Genomic DNA, 20,109 nt, shown 5'->3' with positions numbered 1-20,109 from the left:
CATTCTGATAAGAAGAAAATACTCAAATACATTTATCCAAAAAGGATTTTAACCTTGATACCAGAGTGTTTTAGACAAAATTTTATAAACAACATTTACGTTATGTTTGGTTTGAAGGAAAAAGGTGGAAGAGGCAGGAAAAGAAAGAGAAACCAATACAAGGTTTGTAAAGATTTTCTTACCTTTTTCTTCCTTTCCCTACATTTTCCTTCAAACCAAACATAGCATGGGCCTCACCTGCATTATATGTGGGCTTGACGTGGGCCTGGAAATTTCTTTCCTGGACCGGGCAATGCGGGCCGGGTGGAAAATCCCTACACACTACACACCAACCTAATACAAAGAAATAAGCTAAATCCGTTGGAGCGCTGGGCTAAAACCGTTAAATCACGGCTCTCGATGATGGGCCACATCAACCACATCAATTCATCAAGGGTCGTGATTTCACGGTTTTATCCCTAGGCTACTCCAACGGGAGTGCCGGAGTGGCTGGTTTTTAAGCGCCCGATACTTATTTTGGTCTTATGTTGAACACACGCTACCCACACAGTGCGTTTAGCATCCCCGCCCACATATCGGGAACGCAGTTGCCCAAAAACGATCCCAAAAGCAAAACCCGAAACAGATCCAAAATCGCGAGTCATTTCTGACTTTAGAGAGAGAAAGAGAGAAGGAGAGAGAGTGAGAGATGGGGCTGGGGTTGCTGGCTCTCCGATCTTCAAGAGCTTCTGCACTGAGTCGCTTTTATAGGGTTCTAGCATCTCAGAACCCCTGCAATGGCGTCAGAGGGATTGTTTCTACACCGGAGCTTCAAAACGCAGAAGCGGCTGCAGCGGCAGCACAACCAGAACCAACACCTGTGATCCCTCCTCGAACCCCAGTCGCCGGAGCTAGGGTTCAGTTCGCCAACCCGGAAGACGCGATCGAGGTCTTTGTTGATGGATATCCTGTGAAGATCCCCAAAGGGTTCACTGTCTTACAGGCTTGTGAGGTGGCTGGAGTTGATATTCCTCGTTTCTGTTACCACAGTCGCCTATCCGTTGCCGGTAATTGCCGTATGTGCTTGGTCGAAGTCGAGAAATCGCCCAAGCCTGTAGCTTCCTGTGCCATGCCTGCGCTTCCAGGTTAGGGTTCTAGTGCAGTTACTTGGTTCCATTGGTTGCATATATTTATTTCTTTTCGATTCCGATTTATGTGAAGCTGCTGGATATAGGGATGAAAATTAAGACGGATACACCGGTTGCAAAGAAAGCGAGAGAAGGGGTGATGGAGTTTTTGTTGATGAATCATCCTTTGGACTGTCCAATTTGTGATCAGGGTGGAGAATGCGACCTTCAAGATCAGTCCATGGCATTTGGATCTGATCGAGGCCGGTTCACTGAAATGAAAAGATCTGTCGTTGATAAGAATCTTGGTCCCCTGGTCAAGACAGTTATGACTCGTTGTATCCAGTGTACAAGGTTTAGATTCTACACCAAATCCTTGTCATTTTTTTTTTTTTGATGAACACCAAATCCTTGTCATTGCTTCTATTCTTCTTTACATGGATTGCTTGAACCTTGAAATTGATTTTATGGAACACCTTATCATTGCTTTTAGATATTGCACGCAGATGATAATTCTTTTATTCATTTTGGCACTTCTAGGTTTTAACACTAAGAGTACCTAAATGTGTGTTTTGTTGGACATAATTGTTAATCAATACATATCATTTGTTTATATCTTAAAGAGGATGCTAATGACAATTGGTTGACAGCCAGGTTCAGATTTTATGCACGAGATGGATTGCACTGAGAAAAAAAAAAAAAAAAAACATGGGTGCATGGATGTATCTCCATAAGCATTGAAGGTTTATAAATGCTAATATTAACATGGATGAAATAGGGGATTGTTGGATCTGTCACTATTCCCATTAGAATCTAAAATATAAACATTACAGTTTGCCATCTTCTATGATACTGTGATTGACCAGAGCAGTTGCTGGAAGGGAATATTGATCTTCATCCAAGTTGTTCTGCTTCTTTAAATCTATGGGATTGTAAAGTGTAGTTTTGCCTCCTTAGTCAATTCTATCATATTGTTGAGCATTTTGATTCCAATGGTCCTAATTCATTGTATTAGGGTGAGGCTAATGTAAGTGCACACATTTCTCAAATCTATTATATCTTTTAAGGCAGTTATGACTTCATGCATTTTTTTACAAAGAATTGCATACATCATAAACCTATATTTTATGATAATTGACCTATGTATGTATATGAATGCTTAATACCTCTTTTATTGAAACTAGAGAGCTTGTAAAAATTATTTGGCCCATCAGCTTCAAGTCCTATATTCTGATGTTAGAGGCTAGAAATTTTGGGGGCTTCTCCTTTCTGTTCTATATAAGAGTTTGCTTTTTAGGTCTACTATGAATAATTATGACTTAGGAGCAATTAGTAAAAGATGTTATAGTCAATATGTTCATTTTTGTTATTCTTTTAAGTAACTTAAAGATTTATCTTTAGTGCCTTGAGAGAGCTCTGTGTAATTTTTCCTTTTTAATATGAATGTGGTTGCCTTGTCATTAGCATTTCCTTTCTTTTTCTTCCCACCTAAGTTTCTAAAAGGTTTGGATTATTATTAGCCTGGCATCCATTCTTTTATTTTTGGTTATTGTTCCTGTGCGGGTTAAAAATCTGCATGTTGGTCTGCTTCATTCTTGTTTCCATAGTTTTCAAGGCGCCAAGGCGAGGCTAGGCGACCATGGGGCGCCCAGGCGTCTAGGCGCCTAGCCCTCGCCTAGGTGATAGAATTTAAAACTAAGGTTTCCGATGGATTTCTACCCTTTTGAACTAGTTTTTTTTTTTTTTTTTGGATTTATGTATTCTGCACTTACTTTTGTGCTTGGAACTTGAAAGAACTGAAGGGGCGGAGCCCCTATTTTAGATCAACAAGGAGCAAATACTAAAATAAAAGAAGAAAATGAAAAAGAAAAGTAGGGGGCGGAGCCCCTGTTCTAGACCCAGAAAATCTGGTGAAAAAATATTAAAATAAAAGAAGAAAAGAAGGGACGGAGCCCCTGTTTCAGAAACCAATGATGAGAACAAACAAAAGCTGAAAAAAATGGAAGAAATTAAGAAAAAAAGAAGGGGGCGGAGCCCCTGTTTTAGACCCAGAAAAGATGGTGAAAAAAATATTAAAATAAAAGAAGAATATGAAGAATAAAAGAAGGGGCGGAGCTCCTGTTCCGCCCCTGTTTCAGACACCAATAATGAGAAAAAAAAAGCTGAAAACATGCAGGAAATTTAAGAACAAAAGAAGGGGGCGGAGCCCCTGTTTTAGTCCAATAAAATGATTCAAAAAACTTGGAGAAAAGATACAAAAAGAGGAGAAAATGGGGCGTAACCACTGTTTTTAACCAGGAAACAGAGAAGAAGAAGAAGGATTAACTCACCTTGACTTTAGAGGACTGTGTGGGAACGATGGAGGCTGTTGTTCTCTCGTCTTCCTCAGTTCGATACTTCGATTCTATTGTCAATGTGAAACCCTTGAAGATTAACTTTGTTTTTACTTTCCTCAATACAAAAGCATGACAACATGCAATAGGATCTATTATAATAACTAAAACAACCAATAAAATATTATATATTATATATTTTTTTTTATTTAATAAATATTTATATAAGCATGCACCTAACATAGTTGGCGTTTGGGCGAGGCGTTCTTTGAAAAGTGCCTAGTCACCTAGGCAAGGTGTCACCTTGACAACTATGCTTATTTCTTTTTTGAAAGAAGATGATATTGTATCCATAAGGGAGAGGGGGAGATTCCCTCAAATGGGAGGATTAAGAAAGAACAAGGAAGAAACCGACATTGAAGGAATTTGACTTTTACAAAACAAAATTGTCTTCCCTGATTATCCTGCCCCACTAGTTGCTGTAGTGATTATACTTGATTCCCACTAAACAATTGATGGTTGATTCTGACCCGATGAGGCATCTCTCAGTGCTCCCAAAAAACGCCCTCAATTCTGGTATTGGAGTCTTAGAATGATCTGTTATTATGCTCCCTCCAAATGTTCCAGCAGATAGCTGAGGGAACCATATTCCATAGAACTCTCCGATGTTTACTGACAGCATTAGATTGCCAAGATGAGATCAGACTCTGAAGATCAATGGTAATCACCAGCTGAAAGCCAAATAACTTCAAAGCATGACACCAGATGTTATGAGTGAAACTAAAATGAATAAGTGCTGGGTGTTTTCCTCTGCTGCACCTCATAAACAACACTGATTTATAATGATAATGTGTTTGAACTGCAGATTGTCCATTGTTGGTATGCTTCATTTTTTATCATCCAAAAGTTATATGAATTTGAGATTTCTGTGGTACTTGGGAAAATAGTTGTAAGGGGCCGTTCATAATAGTTGAAGTGACTGAATTGAATGACTTACTGCATTGTCATCCATACAAAATGACTTATTGCCTTGTCTTTTAGTGAATAAGTTAAGGTTTTTTATTTTTTTATTTATTCTTTTATTTTTGAGAAATGATGAATATTATTGATAAAAGGTAGGGTAAGGCTGCTGAGGGAGAGGTTTCCTCAATAGCCAGATCCAAGAAGCTAGGCAACAGGCTAGACATTATACTGAGAAGTCATCTTTCCACAAAATAGCATTCCAATGATTAACAAAATGTTTAAAATGAAAACCCTGAAGAGGTCACTAATGGAGGCCCATTCAACCAAGGTTTTTTCAGCAACTGCACATACTTTCTCAGAGGACCAGTTTTATCTTCAAACAGGTGTCTGTTCCTCTCTTTCCAAATGCACCCACAAACCACCAAAGGAGATGTTTTCCACAGGACCTTACCCTTCTTGGAAAAAGCCTGACCATGCCAATGAGACACAGAGGGAAGCTGAGTCTCGGGAGTAACCCAGTTCATGCCAAACAGACTTAAAACATGAGCCCAAAACCTTGTGAGAGCAGCTACAGAGAACTAGGGGTGCAAATGGACTGGATCATGATCTGATCCGATCTGATCATATTTTTGTCGAATTCGGATATCTCCTTGTTGGATTTTCAGATTGGATCGGATAATGGGTTCCAGTTGAATATCGGATCACCCCTATTCGTCTGAAAGAATCTGATATATATTGCACTTTTGTAACTTTTTATAAAAAGACAGTATATATTAATATATATGATGAAATTAGTCGAAAAAATACTTGTATTTTTTTTCTTCATATAAATTGTTATGCCTTTTTTTAATAATTTATTAAAATTTTCAGAAATTAAATTGGATTGGATCAGATTTGGATATCCAACTTCCATCAGATTTAAATTGACATTGGTGAGATTTGTCCAGGTCTTCGGATTTCGGGTATACCCTGATTTAAATCCGATCTGATCCATTTGCACTCCCTACAGAGAACAAGGAGATGCTGAGCAGATTCTTCATCTTCCCTACATAAACAACAGTGAATGACAAGACTCATTCCTTTTTTCCTCCCCTGGACCTTGCTTTTAAGGAGGTTGTAAGCTCTTTAGTGGCTGAAGCTGAAATTGGATTGGTTATTATACCTTTGATTATTTTATTATGTAATTATCCTATCTACTAGAAACTTAGAAAGCAATGCAATAAGTTTTTGTCCCTTCATCTGTTATTAAACAGCCCCTAAAGTCAATGTTATTTGTTGGTTCAGCTATGTGGCTTTTAAAGGAAGATGGTTGAATTTTCATTTTTGACATCTTTATGAGAAGTAGTTCAGCAAATTTGTTTTGATATGGTAACTTATCAAAAAAAATCTTTTGCTATAGTAGTACAAACAATACAAACAAAATGGTTCTTCTTGAATCATTAAACAGAATTTTCATGGGAGGTAGTTGTTTGTTTTAACAGGTGTGTCAGGTTTGCTACTGAGGTTGCTGGCGTTCAGGATCTTGGCATGTTAGGCCGTGGAAGTGGAGAGGAAATTGGTACTTATGTTGAAAAACTGATGACAAGTGAACTCTCAGGAAATGTTATAGATATCTGTCCTGTGGGAGCCCTCACGTCAAAACCTTTTGCTTTCAAAGCTCGTAATTGGGAGTTAAAGGGCACAGAGAGCATTGATGTCACAGATGCAGTTGGTTCCAACATCAGAATTGATAGTAGAGGTCCAGAGGTCATGCGCATTGTCCCACGACTAAATGAGGTTAACTTTAGTTCTTTCATCCTAATGTTTCTATTTTCCTCCTTAAGTTTATTGTTTTGATTATGCCATGGTATTTTCTTCCTTAAAATTTGTTAAATTTTGTTACCAATTTGAACTGGAATTTGTGCAGCAAATATTAGTTCTCTATGAACTTGGCAATTTTCTGATTCCTCCCCCAGTGAGACCTAGTGGTTGTACCACCACCTTTACAATATCATTTCTAAAGTGCTCTCTCCTTGATTGACAACTATGTTATAGGCCTTACGTGCACAACTTGGGGTTTTATAGAACTCTGTCTGATCTAAATTTAGTATACCCTTGATACTAACTGGTTTCTCCTAGCAAATTTTTAAGTGCTATGGATTGTGCCATTAACTCATTATTTAAGCTCATTTAGTCATCTTAATAGTTATTGCGTTCCATGTCAAATGAAAGAGACATTTTCGTTTGATTCTATGCTTGGTGTATTGGCATGGTCCCATGACATGACATGGCATCGTGTACAATGTCATGAAATTACATGTACATCATTGTAAGTTTTGCACCATTTCCTATCATTTTGAAAGATAAAGAAATGTAGGCAAAACCACTTGTTTTGATTGGTATGTAGACACAACTACCTTCAACTTTGTATTAGAATTGTATAATTTCTGTTTATATTAATTAAAATTTCCGTTGTTGCTGATCAGTAAAAACTACTTTTAGCTTCTATGTTTGTATGGATCATAACATTTCATAATTAATAATATATATTTTTTTATCATTAACAGGAACCCATTAGATTAATACAAAATGTAGTTACAGCACTCTAGAGAGAGATAAAAAGGCTTAACTCTCTCCAGGAGGACAACAAAGAAAAAATTCTAGACATTGTTAAAAACTGAAGTGAGAAGTGAGAACAATGACTGAATCAGTGAAGGGAGGAGAGGAGTATAGGGCAGAGCCCTGTTTTTTCAAAAAAATAAGCAAAAAAAAAAAAAGATGATGATGATGATGATGAGTGGAGAAAGGGAGGACTGAGGAGTATAGGGGCGGAGCCCCTGTTTTTTTCGAAAAAAAGTGAAAAAATGTCTGAGCTGAGAAGAGAGAACTCAGGACTGATTTGACTGAAATCTGGAAAAGAGAAGAAGAAGACTGCCGGAGCCCCTGTTTTTTCGAAGAAAAAAGGGAAAATGTCTGAAATCTGAAGAAGAAGAAGAAGAAGAAGAAGAAGAAGAAGAAGAAGAAGAAGAAGAAGAAGAAGATTAGAAGAACTTACCTGCTGGAGCTAAGGTGCGATGGAGTTGGGCTGGGGCTTGAAGCCTTCAGTTCTCCTCTCCAATTGAACCAAAAAAACCCTTATGACATAAAGAAAAAACAGGTTGTATACTTGGTCTTAATAATAAAATGATATCATGTAACCAGATTTATTTTAAAAGAATAAAACATCCAATAAAATATCAAAACAATAACTTTAAAAAATATCAAAACAATAAATTAAAAAAAAAGTTTTTTAGATGAATGTAGGTGCCTGCCTAGGCGCCTAGGTGCCCGCTTAAGTCTCTGGGTGGGTGCCTAATATGCAAAACTTATGACGTTTGGGTGAGGCGACCATGAAAAGTTGCCTAGTCGCCTTGACAACTATGAATATAATACATTTCTGATTTTCATTGCTTAAAATTCTAGACATCGTTTATCTTTGTACATGTGTAAACTATGTCTTTGTTAAAATTTAAAATTTATATTATATGTTGAGCCTCTTTAAACTTTTATATGAGAAGACTGAAAGGTTCAGTTTTAAATCTATATGGAAAAATTTTGATAGTGAAACTTCATAAAAGATGGATGTTGAATTAATCTATTGAAGGTTATGGAAATTGGAGACCCCATATAGTTCAGATTAAGGTTACGGTCTTATGAGTTACAGAATAACACTGCGAACTTTATCAAACTATTGAAATACAACTATAGAAAAAATAATATTCAAAGAATCAATACACATGAAGGATCCATTGCACAATCAAAACCAACAAAAACAAAATTCAATCATGTAGATGTAGCAAATCACATGTATTCTTCTACATTTTTGACAATGTAAAGACTGACCAATATATTAAGACGTGGTCCATTGCCATGATCATAAATTAATATAATTTCTTTACATTCATATGGAACTCCTAATTTGTTGTGCATCCCTTTACTTATTAGCTTAACACCATGGTTTAAAATGTTGGTGCTGCTGGAAATATTTTTTTTTATTGGAAATGGTAATGTTCATTAAAACAACAATTAAACACATACAAAATCAACCACTCACCACATGAGTGTTGTCCCCAAAAATATTATAAAATTTACAACACAACCCAAAATAGGTTTTCCCTGAGGGGTCCCCTGCTTTGCCAAAGTATTAGCCAAAGCATTGGCTGACCTCCTTGCCTACTTGAAGATTACTCCAGCTTCCCTTGCTAAGCAAAGAATCTCCCTCTTTTGCTGTCTAAAGGTCCATACCCACAACCCCAAGCTTTTTGTCTGCAGCCAACCCATTAACAGTTTAGAGTCTCCCTCCACCTCGAAATTTTGAAATCCACATTGCTTGGCCAGCCTCAAACCTTGAAGTAGGGTCATAAGCTCAGCTCTTAAAGAATCTCCCACTTATGGAGCCAGAGGATAGTGCTAGCAGCCTGCCCTCCTGTCCCTGAATACTCCCCCAACTCTAGAGGGCCCCTGGGTTGCCCAATGAATTTCCATAGTTCAATTTTACTCTTTGTTATGCTGCGGTTGTCCATTGAGCCTGAACCACAACCTTTGCAGTTGAAAACTTTGCCACTACCGGCCTCCTCCTAAAGATACCCTATGCTGAATAATCTTTGAATAAGTCAGTTGCTTTCAGCCAGTGTTATGACCTTAATAAGTATGCAGTCAATGACTTGCTCCTTAGTTCTCTATTCCCCATAGAAAATTCTATTATTCCACTCTTCCCATAATGACCAAAGGATAGCTGCTCTTGTGGCTCTCCAGATCACCCTTCCCCTTTTCTTTGGTATTGTGAAGAAACTTGGTTCAAATTGACTTTCCACATCTAGAGGAGGGATCCACCTGCAATCACAGGGAGAAGAAAACCAAATATTGTAAAAATGGTGGTCTATATGTTAGGAGAGAAACTCCAGAATTTTTCATAACAAAGGCAGTCAAGGGGAAGATGTATGGCAAGAAATCGTGGGAAAACTGTTTTCTTGCTCATTGGCTCAGTTTAACTTAAATAGTTCAGACTTTAGTTCCCTTTTTGATTATGTAAATCTTTTTGTAAATGCTGATGGGATAGTGACTTAGTCTTTGTATGGTTCTCCCTGTTACAGCCTCTGGCTGTACAGGGTTTTATTTCTTTTAATGAAAATCATACTTTACCTCTTCTCTAAAAAATGTAAAATTTCTAGACATGACATTGTGAAATATGTGGAGATCCAAAATGATATTTTATGAAATGCTAAAAGAAAAATAGGTACACCCTTTTAGATTGTTATCTTGTTCCAAACTATCAAACAAAGCCAAGAATCTGAGGTTTATAGACAAAATGCTACTAAGTTTTCTTGTAGACTTTAAGTTAAAACTACACAATAGAGTAAATTCAAGCAAATCTTGAACTCATAGAAAGTGCAAATAATTCTATTAGACCAACCAAGTATTCAGTTATACAAACAAAAACTAAGGTTTAGCATCACCACATCCAACAAGAATATAAACCCAACTCGTAGTGGTCATTATTTGCATTAGGTGGGCAATAATACTGCTAATCCATCCACATATCAACAATATTGTTGCCAACTTTATGTAATAAGATATTGTGTATTCCACATGCTGCTGGGAGTTTTCATTGACAAATATGTTGATGCCAGTAAGATTTCATGACTCATGGAAATGGAAATATGTTGTGAAAATATTCACAAATATGTGGACATTTTAAACTATGGTTAGCATTAGTGTTTATTATTTAAAAATTAAATTTTGTAAACAATATTATGATTGGAAAGCATTAAATACATTAGGGCCCATCCTGGATCCCAATTAAATGATCAAACTTTGGCCTGATTAAAGCCTAGAAAAGACTGGTTGAATGTTTTTTTTTCCATGTTCTTTCATGAGGATCCTCCTATTTTAGCAAGTTTCTGAGTCAAATTCTGCCCTGGTTCTGATTGCCTGCTTTTCTGATAAGCATCTTCCACTTTGCAAAGCTTATGCATAGTTTATTTGGTGATTATTGATTTTGTTTCTTACATGGTACTTTCATCACGATACCTTATTCTTTTGTTTTGGAAACTTAAGGAGTGTTCTGGTGTTGTCCACCTAACCTTGGGGGTGTCGTTAGATATAATGGTCATTTTAGCATCTTCAATTAAGCACTTTGACTAAGGATATCTTCTCAGCCTGCTTCCTCTTTCTCTTGTAGGATATTAATGAGGAATGGATATCAGATAAAACACGTTTCTGTTATGATGGCTTGAAAAGGCAGAGACTAAATGACCCTATGATTCGTGGCTCTGATGGACGCTTCAAGGCTGTAAGCTGGCGTGATGCACTTGCTGTGGTTGCTGAGGTTGTCCACCAAGTTAAGCCTGAGGAAATTGTTGGTGTTGCTGGTCAGCTTTCTGATGCAGAATCCATGATGGCACTGAAAGATTTATTGAACAAAATGGGGTCAAACAATGTTTGGTGTGAAGGAAATGGAAATCTCCCTCAAACTGATTTGCGTTCAGGCTTCCTTTTGAACAGTAACATTAGTGGTCTTGAGAAGGCCGATGTTTTTCTTTTGATTGGTAGCCAGGTATCGTCATGACATCTTTATACCTTCTTTAAATGTAGTGAAATTATGTTTTCATGAACTTGTTCCTCCCAACCACAGAGAAAAATGGAAAGTATAAAAAGGAGGAAAGAAAAGCTTCCTTTGCTACTTTGCTTGAAAATACACAATAAATAGCTCACATTTAGGTGCAGTTTGAATAGAATTTCAATTATTCAAATAATTGGACATATTCCAACTATTTAAATATCTCAAATATTGAGTAGACCACAGAAAAGAAAAAGCGTATAGGAGGAGATGATCCTTGTAAGATGGAACTATGTTTGGCATGTAATCATAGATTGCAGACTCACCAGGTTGACTTGATTCCTAAGCCTGGGGAGTTGAGTCATGGTGTTAACATAATATACAGTATATGTGTTTGCGCTTACATAATTGGTAAGGATCTTGATCGGTCCGAACAAGTCAGCTCACTTCTGACCCTATTATAATTTGGAACTCAAAGTGAACACTCTGAACCAATCCTATTAATAATTGGAACTAAAATTCAGACAGACTCAGTCCCTATGAAATGGGTTTGGATCAGTTTGGGTCTATCAGGTTGGCCTGGATGACAGCCTACATATGCACCAAGAGAAAATTATGAGCTTATCTCTTTTCTTAAACTTATGGTCCCACATAATCTCCTATCTACATTTTCTAGATAGAGCTTTACCCAAAGTTATGAAATTATGATTTGTGTAACTGTTTTATGAGAATGTGAAAGCTTTTTTTTTTTTTTAAATATAAAAAATGTAATGTCATGTAAGCATATACTGACAAAAAAATGTCATGTAAGCATATGAAATACTAAATTATTACATGACTCCCTGGGTCAATTCCATAACTTCCAAGTTGGCTCCCCTGCTGACCTTGCCAAGCTGAGTCAGAAGACTGATTTGGTGAGCTATGCATGTGACAGTGCTGACCTCATGGAGGGATATTTAATAGCTATATTTGGATAGCATTCTAAAATCTGGTCACATTATTGAATCATATAAAATCCTAAAAATTCAACCATGTGAAACACTGAAATCCCATAGAATTTTGTCCAGGAGTCCAACCAGATTTTAGAATGTGAAAGGTTATTATGAAATTATGATTTGTGTAACTGTTTATGAGAATGTGAAAGTTTATTATAAATATAAAATGTAATATCACAAAAGCATCTAAAATACTAAATTATTACTTGACTCACTGGTTCAACTCCATAACTTCCAAGTTGGCTCCCCTGCCAACCTTGCCAAGCTGAGTCAAAAAGCCGAGTTGGTGAGCTATGCATGTAACAGTGCTGTCTTCATGGAGGGATGTTTAATGGCTATTTGGATAGCATTCTAAAATCTGGTTGAATTGTTGAATTATATAAAATCCACCATTTGAAATCCCATAGAATTTGTCAAAACCAGTGCTAAACTCATTGTCTAGAATCCCAGATAAAATATGTTTAAATTAAATAATTGGTTTATATTATAGAATTGCTTCTAGAATCTGCATTTAGAATCGAAAAATGAACATATTGAAATTCTTATCGGAACCCAACTCTGGAAGTTTGGACTCTGGATAGAATGGTGGTGCTAGATGATTAGTATAAAGACACAATTTTAAGAACAGAAAGACAAAAATGAGAAATAACAACTTAACAAGAAAGAAAGAACAGAGATAGAGAAGGGGCTTGGGGGGGGGGGGGGGGGGCGTTGGAAAGGGAAAAGAAGGAAAATAAAATTCCAAATGCACACGATCCTTGGAGTTCTCCCAGCATATCTTGAAAGTAAAGGGTTGTGGGGAGTTTTGCATTTATTTGGGTTCAATATTGTTAAGGTTGGGTGTCTACTGTTATCTTTATTGTTTTCTGGAAATAGTGCAGGAAGGGCAAAAATGAGGCTGGATATAGGGTGCTGGGGTTGTTTGGTTTTATTTGTTGGTGGTTGCTTATCACCCCTCTTATAACCTTTTTCTTTTCCTTAATAAAATTTTCTTTTTTATTTATTACCAAAAAATGATACAAGGAAGGTGCTGAAGCCATTTCTTTTTTTTTTTTTTATGAATATCCATTTCTTCTTTGATTAGAACCTTAAAAGGCTTAATAGGAATGGAAATTGACACTTGAAATGTAAGAAAGTACATACCTAATGACATCCAAATCTTAAACTGAAGTGGGTGCCGCATTGCCTCCTAGGTAATGCATGATAAGGTGTCCTTGGTGGGGTGCCTAGCCTGAACTCCTTGACTTGTATGGAAAAGGCATTCACCTTAGTGATAAGGTGTGTGAAAAATTACAAGGTGGGTGCGGGGTGCCTTATTCTAATATTGTTGCTATAGTTGCATCTTATTAGAATGTATGTTGAATTGTTGATTTATTCTATCATATATATATATATATATATATATATATATTATATGCCTAGTCCTGTGGTTTTAATTGAAATGCAAGAGATCAAAGGTTTTGAGAACAGAAAAATAAAGAAAGGATAAAGGAGATCTCCCTACAACTACTCTCTCTCATAGTAAATAGAACAGAGGCTACATCCCTTGTTCATTTTCTCTTTTTGTTACTCTCTATCTTAAACTTTTAGTATAAAATTATACACTTCTTTAGTTGTTAATTTGATATGAAATTGCTTTACTATATATTATTTTATAATGTTATTTTTTAAAATGTTGAAATTAGTAGGTTTAAAATGCTATCTTCTTCTTTTGGATATGATGATTTGCAATGCTTTGATAGGAAAATTAATGTTTAGTAAGGAGCATTGCTATCTTTTCAATTTATATTTTTTTTTTGAAAAAAGTTAACTAATTTTATTAATGAAAGGAGAGGTACACAAGAGGGTGTACAAGTACAAAGGAGGGGTCGGACCCCTGAGAACTACACAGGAGGACAGGAATCACAGTACAATGACTCAGAATAACTCCTAATTTTGCTAGACCATCTTTTCAATTTATATTTATGCTTATTGGTAGATAAAAGTAGGGAACTGACCTATAATTTAGTTTTTTTTTTTTTTTTTAATTTTATAAAATCCTATTGCCTAGGCATCCACTTAAGCGACTAGACTAAACTAATATAATGGCCTTTTGGAGGTTGAAAGAGTCCTGAGTCCTTAACTTGGCCTTCAACTTTTTAACTTGATATATTACATTATTTCTATGAGCTGGTTGTAACCTCAGGTTCTCAGCAACCTTAGTTGTCAATATGCCAAAGTGAAGCTAGGAAAGTTCTATGTTAATTACTTTGTTCTTAATTCATAAAAAAATTACTTTCTTCTTAGTACATAGCATAATGGACATCTATGTTGAAAAAAGAGAAATGATCTTTTCTAAATAAGATAATTTTCATGCCAAAACATAGTAAATCTTCATATCTATAAGGGAATGACATTTAATCTTGTAACTTCTATGGATTATGCATATAAAGACCATAGTTGTCAAGGTGATGCCTAGGCAACAAGGCGCCCTTGGAGGCTCGCCTTATCTAATCACCAAGCAATTCTGTACATTGTGTTACAAGCAAGGTTCAAAGTATCGATAGGATACACCCGATACGGGGCGTATCGTATCTTTTGAAAAAGATATGGTCTGAAACGCCTGTTTCCAGGTGTTTCGGACCCCCAATTTTTTTAATAATAAAAAGCATGTTAAAAGCTTCCCAAAAAACCAAAATGTGAAAAAAAAACTAAAAAAAAATAAAGTTTTGGCCGTTTCTAAGTACCGATTCGATACGACTGAAACTCGTATCGTATCGATACTTTGAACCTTGGTTATAAGTACTTTTATATTCTTAATTTTTTGAGATTATAATTAATATACGTTATTAAACTAAAATATTCATTTTTGTGTTTATATACTAATTTCTTTTTATTATCTTTTTACTTGTTAGGGTTTAATCAGCACAAACATTGATACATGTTGTATTTAACCCTCAAAGACTTCAAAATCTGAACCAATAAGTAAGGAAGAACTTAAAATTTTGCCTTATTGACAAATTATCTTTTTCCTCATCTTCTTCTTCTTCTTCCACTTTTTCTTTTCTTCTTTCCTAAGGGGTTCGGCCCCTGTATTTTTCTTTTTATTCTTTTTTTATTATGAATATGTTGATTTTCTATACTTTAACATGAAGTTTATACTTCTCTTATGAAAATTATGGATAATTATCAAGGAAATATGGTTATGGAACCTAGGGAACTACCCTAGGATATATGTTTTTTTATTTGAAAAAGTCCATCGCCTAGGTGACTAGGCGACAAGGCGTTCCCCTAGCCTTGCTTTGGCACACTGAAAACTATGATAAAGTGTTAAAGACATTTTGGTAGAGTTAATTATTAGTCTTATCCATTGTCAGTAGTTCAGCTGTTTGTCTATGCCATGTCAGCTCTTGAAGGACGATTGAGGAATCTTCAATCCTTTTGATAAGTTTTTAGACTTCACATGTTATGGGTCTTAAGTCTTAACTTGATATTCCCCCAGATACTCTTAGCCTTGCCATTAGCATCTCAGCTGTTTAATTTAGCTTTTGGTCAGTCGCTACATTTTTCCTGGCATCTTCTGTGTTGATTTTACTTTATCTTTTCAATTGTTTCATCACCTTATGGTTGGGTGGTGCTTTTCATGGTTATTGTTTATCCATGAATAATTACTTCTAGTTTGGCTTCAAGATCTCTGATTTTTAATCATATGGATATTTAATGTTTATTCCTTGCATACAGTAATTTGGCTGTTTGGTGTTTTGTAAGAGTTATGACTTAGATGGTAGAACAGTTGCTTATTGATTTAAGCCATTCTGTGACTTTAGCTTCACCATTTAATAAATTTCAACTATTTTCTTTATGTTTTCAGTGCTAGCAAAGGATGTTAGATGCAACTTATTAAGCAGTTCCTTTTTACAAAAGTATTCATTTTAATTTAACAAAGCTTTTTTTGCTTTTGCCCAATAATCCAAATCATAAAATGAAAATAGTATTAGTTGCCCTCCTTTCACTTTTCTGTTTTGCTTCTCTTCCATTGGGTTTGAGAAAGAATTAATTTGTTCCTTGCCTAGGCATATTCTGGGCATCCTGAAGCACAAATTAGCCATTGTGATTGCACAAATTGTATAATCTCCCCGAGTATAAGAGGAGTCTATAGAAAGTTTGGTTCCTTATCCTGAATCACCTTATAAACCTTTTTATTATGTAAATCCAAAAGGAATACTAGCGAGAAATTGATATTGATCTTGAAATAAGTGAAGCAACATCTAGTCAGAGTGTTGGCTTAATATCCGTTGCCTTGCAACCTTACAGAATATCCAAACCTAATAAAATACCTCAACAAAATTTGGTGCCTCAAAAAATTTACATGTTCTTGTGGATATTCACAAAGAATTGTTTCTCAACAAAAGCCTTCCTAAAACAAAGGGAGTTAGAATTGATCCTAAGTGCAATGTCTGGCAGGCAAAAGAGGAAAACACTGATCAATAGACTGGTGAAAGCATTATGCCTTGGATCCACAAGACCCTCGAAGGGCAATGCAATAATATGGACTACATTGGGAAAGAACTGCTTTTGTACTTTGGTCTATTTGTCTGAATGGGAATTTATTGATGTTTCAGGATTCTAAGTGCCTCTTGTATCATCGTTGAGAGGGCTGCCAACCTCATGCCATTGTTTTCAGCCAACATCATGGGAGATTGGGAAAACAGAGGAGAGATTAGAGAGTAATGAATTTAGACAAATTACATAGGTAATATGTTCATATGAAATCCTCCAATCCATCCCTGGATTAAAAACAACTTTGTTGCTTCAGTTAGAGGCAATAATCAAGTTACATCTGGCATTATTGCAGTGCACAGGATTTCTTTTGTCTATCAGTCTATGTATGGGTAATCAAAGCAAGAAAGATAGTCTCTGTGTCAATTAGGAAGGCAGAAGGATCTTTTAAGAAAGGATCTACAATGCATGGAGGGAGACAAAAATCATCATTTACCATATCATATGCCGTACAAAATCCTATGGAGAATTAGAAACATGATTTAAGATATTAGAACCAAGGCAGCTAAGTTCCACCAGACATTCAGCAAAGGTATAGGTCTGCAACTTGGGTGGACTTGGGCTGAATATTTGCTAAAACTTGAATGGGCCTAGCTCGAGGGCCCAGGCCTGATGCTGTAAATTCTTCAAGTTGGGTACTTGACTTAGGACATTCGAAGCAACCTTGAGTGGGTTATTGAGATGATTTTAGGTGGGGAGCTTTCCCCTGCTTGTAGTCCTTGCTTTGAACCAAAAAACAAAGAATCACTTTATAAAATCTCTGCTTGTGAGCTTGTTGATAAATTTGAAAAAAAATTGTCTTGACTGCGAATGTAGTGCCCAGAAGATTATGTTCAGTGCCTGTATAATATCCAAGCTTGAGCTAATTAGCTCATTTGGTCAATATACTGTATTAAAAGGAACAGAAGAACTACACCATTGCATGTCTTAGGGACATTTTGTTCCATGAACAATACTTGCCATTGTATTATTTTTCGAACATGCCAAATAAGTAGATTACGAGTTTAATGGAAACTAGTGGTTTACCACCGAAAAAAAACAGAATTTGATGGAAACTAGTGTGTGGTGATGATGTGTATTTTCTCCAAGTGGAGTCTGATTCTGAATAATGTCTAAATCTGATAACCATACTTGGTAAGTCAAGTCCTTACGGTCAGTGATGCATTCTTTGTTATATGCACACTAAATAGGCTATTTTGTATTTGATTTTGGAAATTAGGTTTGTACTTGCAGAAACTATCTTCTTGTCTGTTGTCTTATTCATCTTTCTTTGTTCTTTGAGTTGGGTAAAATCCCTGTAATGAAGGTTGAATGTGCAGAATGGTGTGTGCATGAATGTTTTTCTTTTCTTTTCATTTTGGGCATTATTTCTAATGCTATATTTCAATGATGATTTCAGCCAAGGGTAGAAGCTCCAATGGTGAATGCAAGAATTCGTAAGACTGTCCGAGCAACCCAAGCAAAGGTGGGCTATATTGGCCCTCCAACTGATTTTAACTACAATCATCAACATCTGGGTACAGGTCCTCAAACCCTTCTTGAAATTGCTGAGGGTCGCCATCCATTCTGCTCAGTCCTATTGAATGCGAAAAATCCGGCCATCATTGTCGGTGCTGGGCTCTTTGAACGCAAGGATAAGGATTCAGTTTTCTCTGCTGTTGAAACCATAGCCAAACTTGGAAAGGTTGTAAGACCTGACTGGAATGGTCTCAATGTTCTGCTTCTAAATGCTGCCCAAGCTGCTGCCCTTGACCTAGGTCTTGTGCCAGAATCTAGCGACAGCATCGAGTCTGCGAAGTTCTTATATCTCATGGGTGCTGATGATGTGAACTTGGAGAAGCTCCCAGCTGATGCTTTTGTTGTCTATCAGGGGCATCATGGCGATCGTAGTGTGTACCGGGCGAATGTTATTTTCCCTGCATCAGCTTTCACTGAGAAGGAAGGGACATATGAGAATACAGAAGGGTGCACACAGCAGACGTTACCAGCTGTCCCCACTGTTGGTGATGCTAGGGATGATTGGAAAATAATCAGAGCACTGTCTGAAGTGGCAGGAGTACGGCTACCATATGATACACTTGGGGCAATTCGGGCTCGTATTAAGGCTGTGGCACCCAATCTCTTGCACACGGACGAGAGGGAGCCAGCAATTGATTCCACCACATTGAAACCCGAGTTATTCCAGAAGATAAGCATGGCTCCATTTGGAACTTCTGTAGAGAACTTCTATATGACAGATTCCATCACTCGGGCTTCAAAAATAATGGCACAATGCAGTACAATGCTATTAAAGAAATGAAAGCATTGAATTGCTTATTTCTTAATAAAGGTATATAATTACTTCGATATTGCCAGGATTTTTGGTCCTTATTTTGGATTCTTTTGGAAACAGGAACTATTTTCTGGTGCCATAATAGAGTTGTGCTCATAAATGGCCGCTTGACTATTTGTCTCTCTGTTAACTCCTGTAATTTAAGTTTAGGCAACTTTGAGCAATCCTCTTGTACTTCATATTTTTTATTTTCCTCCAAGAGTTCAGTGCTGGTTTGGGGCATTTTGCTATTTTACCAGATTTCTACCTTCAATACGTTTTCAGTTTTGAATCCCCCAAAATTAGTATTTAAAATTAAAGGCGTATCTTAAACGATAAATTTTAGGGGATGCACGGTGCTGTATAATTGCAATTATATAGCTGTTGCTTATGTTACATGAACCAGAAAAATGGCATTTGCAATTAAATAACCTCCAAGTGTGTTAATTTTGTATACGGGTTTCACGGCCATACAGAGTTATGTACACAACTTGATTGAACTATTTTCAGTTGGAAACTTGGAATGAAATCAATGAATTCTTGTTCATAGACATGTTATAGTTTGCACTTCTGTACAGTGCAATTGGTTGATCCTGGTAATTAATTTAACTGAAAATTAGTGCTGTAAATGCATTGAATGGAACCGGATATGGGTAGATTCAAATTTGATAATCATGTTTACGATCAATAACGGTTGATATGAACCATTGTAAGTCTTTACAGTACAATGCCGACCACTCGAGGGTAGGGGTGCGGGGGGATTTAAGGACTGAACTTTCTGCATTTGTTTTTCATTTAATCCTTTTGTATTAATATATTTTTTGATAGAAGATAATATTTGATCTACATGCTTGAATACTTCAGTGTTTGAAATAATGTTTTCAAACTGTCTTGGACGGTCAGACTGTTTGGCCTGGGAACCATCCAGGTATTTTACCCAAATCCAGTCCCAGGCCAAAAACTGGTGAATTGGTTTGTTGGCCATTTTACTTTATTTTTTTATTGGAATGGGCTGTCCATTTGAACTGGACAGTCACTGGTGGCCAGGACCTATTTAAAAGTTCATTTGTGAGAAGTGACATCCAATGGACCCACTTAAAATTTAAAACCAAAATAATGAGAAGTGAAGTGACTCTCTTATAGCCCTGACAACTGGGGGGGGGGGGGGGGGGGGGCATTCAAACCATCTATACTCTAGGATTGGAGGATCAGATCCCTCCGCAATTGGTAGTTTGGTCTGGTTTGACCTTAAAATGGTTTAGCTTGGTGTGATAATTCTTCAAAC

The 20,109-nt window shown here is 36.5% G+C and overlaps 1 protein-coding gene across 1 annotated transcript; it reads left to right on the top strand.

The window, feature by feature from the left end:
* Positions 1-524: 524 nt before the first annotated feature.
* EMB1467 (NADH-ubiquinone dehydrogenase) lies at positions 525-19,075 on the top strand. Its single transcript, XM_010272935.3, has 5 exons — positions 525-1,124; positions 1,214-1,460; positions 5,884-6,178; positions 10,602-10,976; positions 17,913-19,075. The coding sequence occupies exons 1-5, from the start codon at positions 689-691 to the stop codon at positions 18,810-18,812; spliced, it is 2,253 nt and encodes a 750-aa protein (XP_010271237.1). The 5' UTR covers positions 525-688; the 3' UTR covers positions 18,813-19,075.
* The last annotated feature ends 1,034 nt before the right edge of the window (positions 19,076-20,109 follow it).

This window comes from Nelumbo nucifera, chromosome 4 (genome assembly GCF_055504915.1).
Source record: "Nelumbo nucifera cultivar China Antique chromosome 4, China Antique-T2T, whole genome shotgun sequence".
Taxonomy (NCBI): domain Eukaryota; kingdom Viridiplantae; phylum Streptophyta; class Magnoliopsida; order Proteales; family Nelumbonaceae; genus Nelumbo; species Nelumbo nucifera.
Note: the sequence above shows the minus strand (reverse complement) of the source record. Positions and strands in the feature narration are given on the sequence as shown.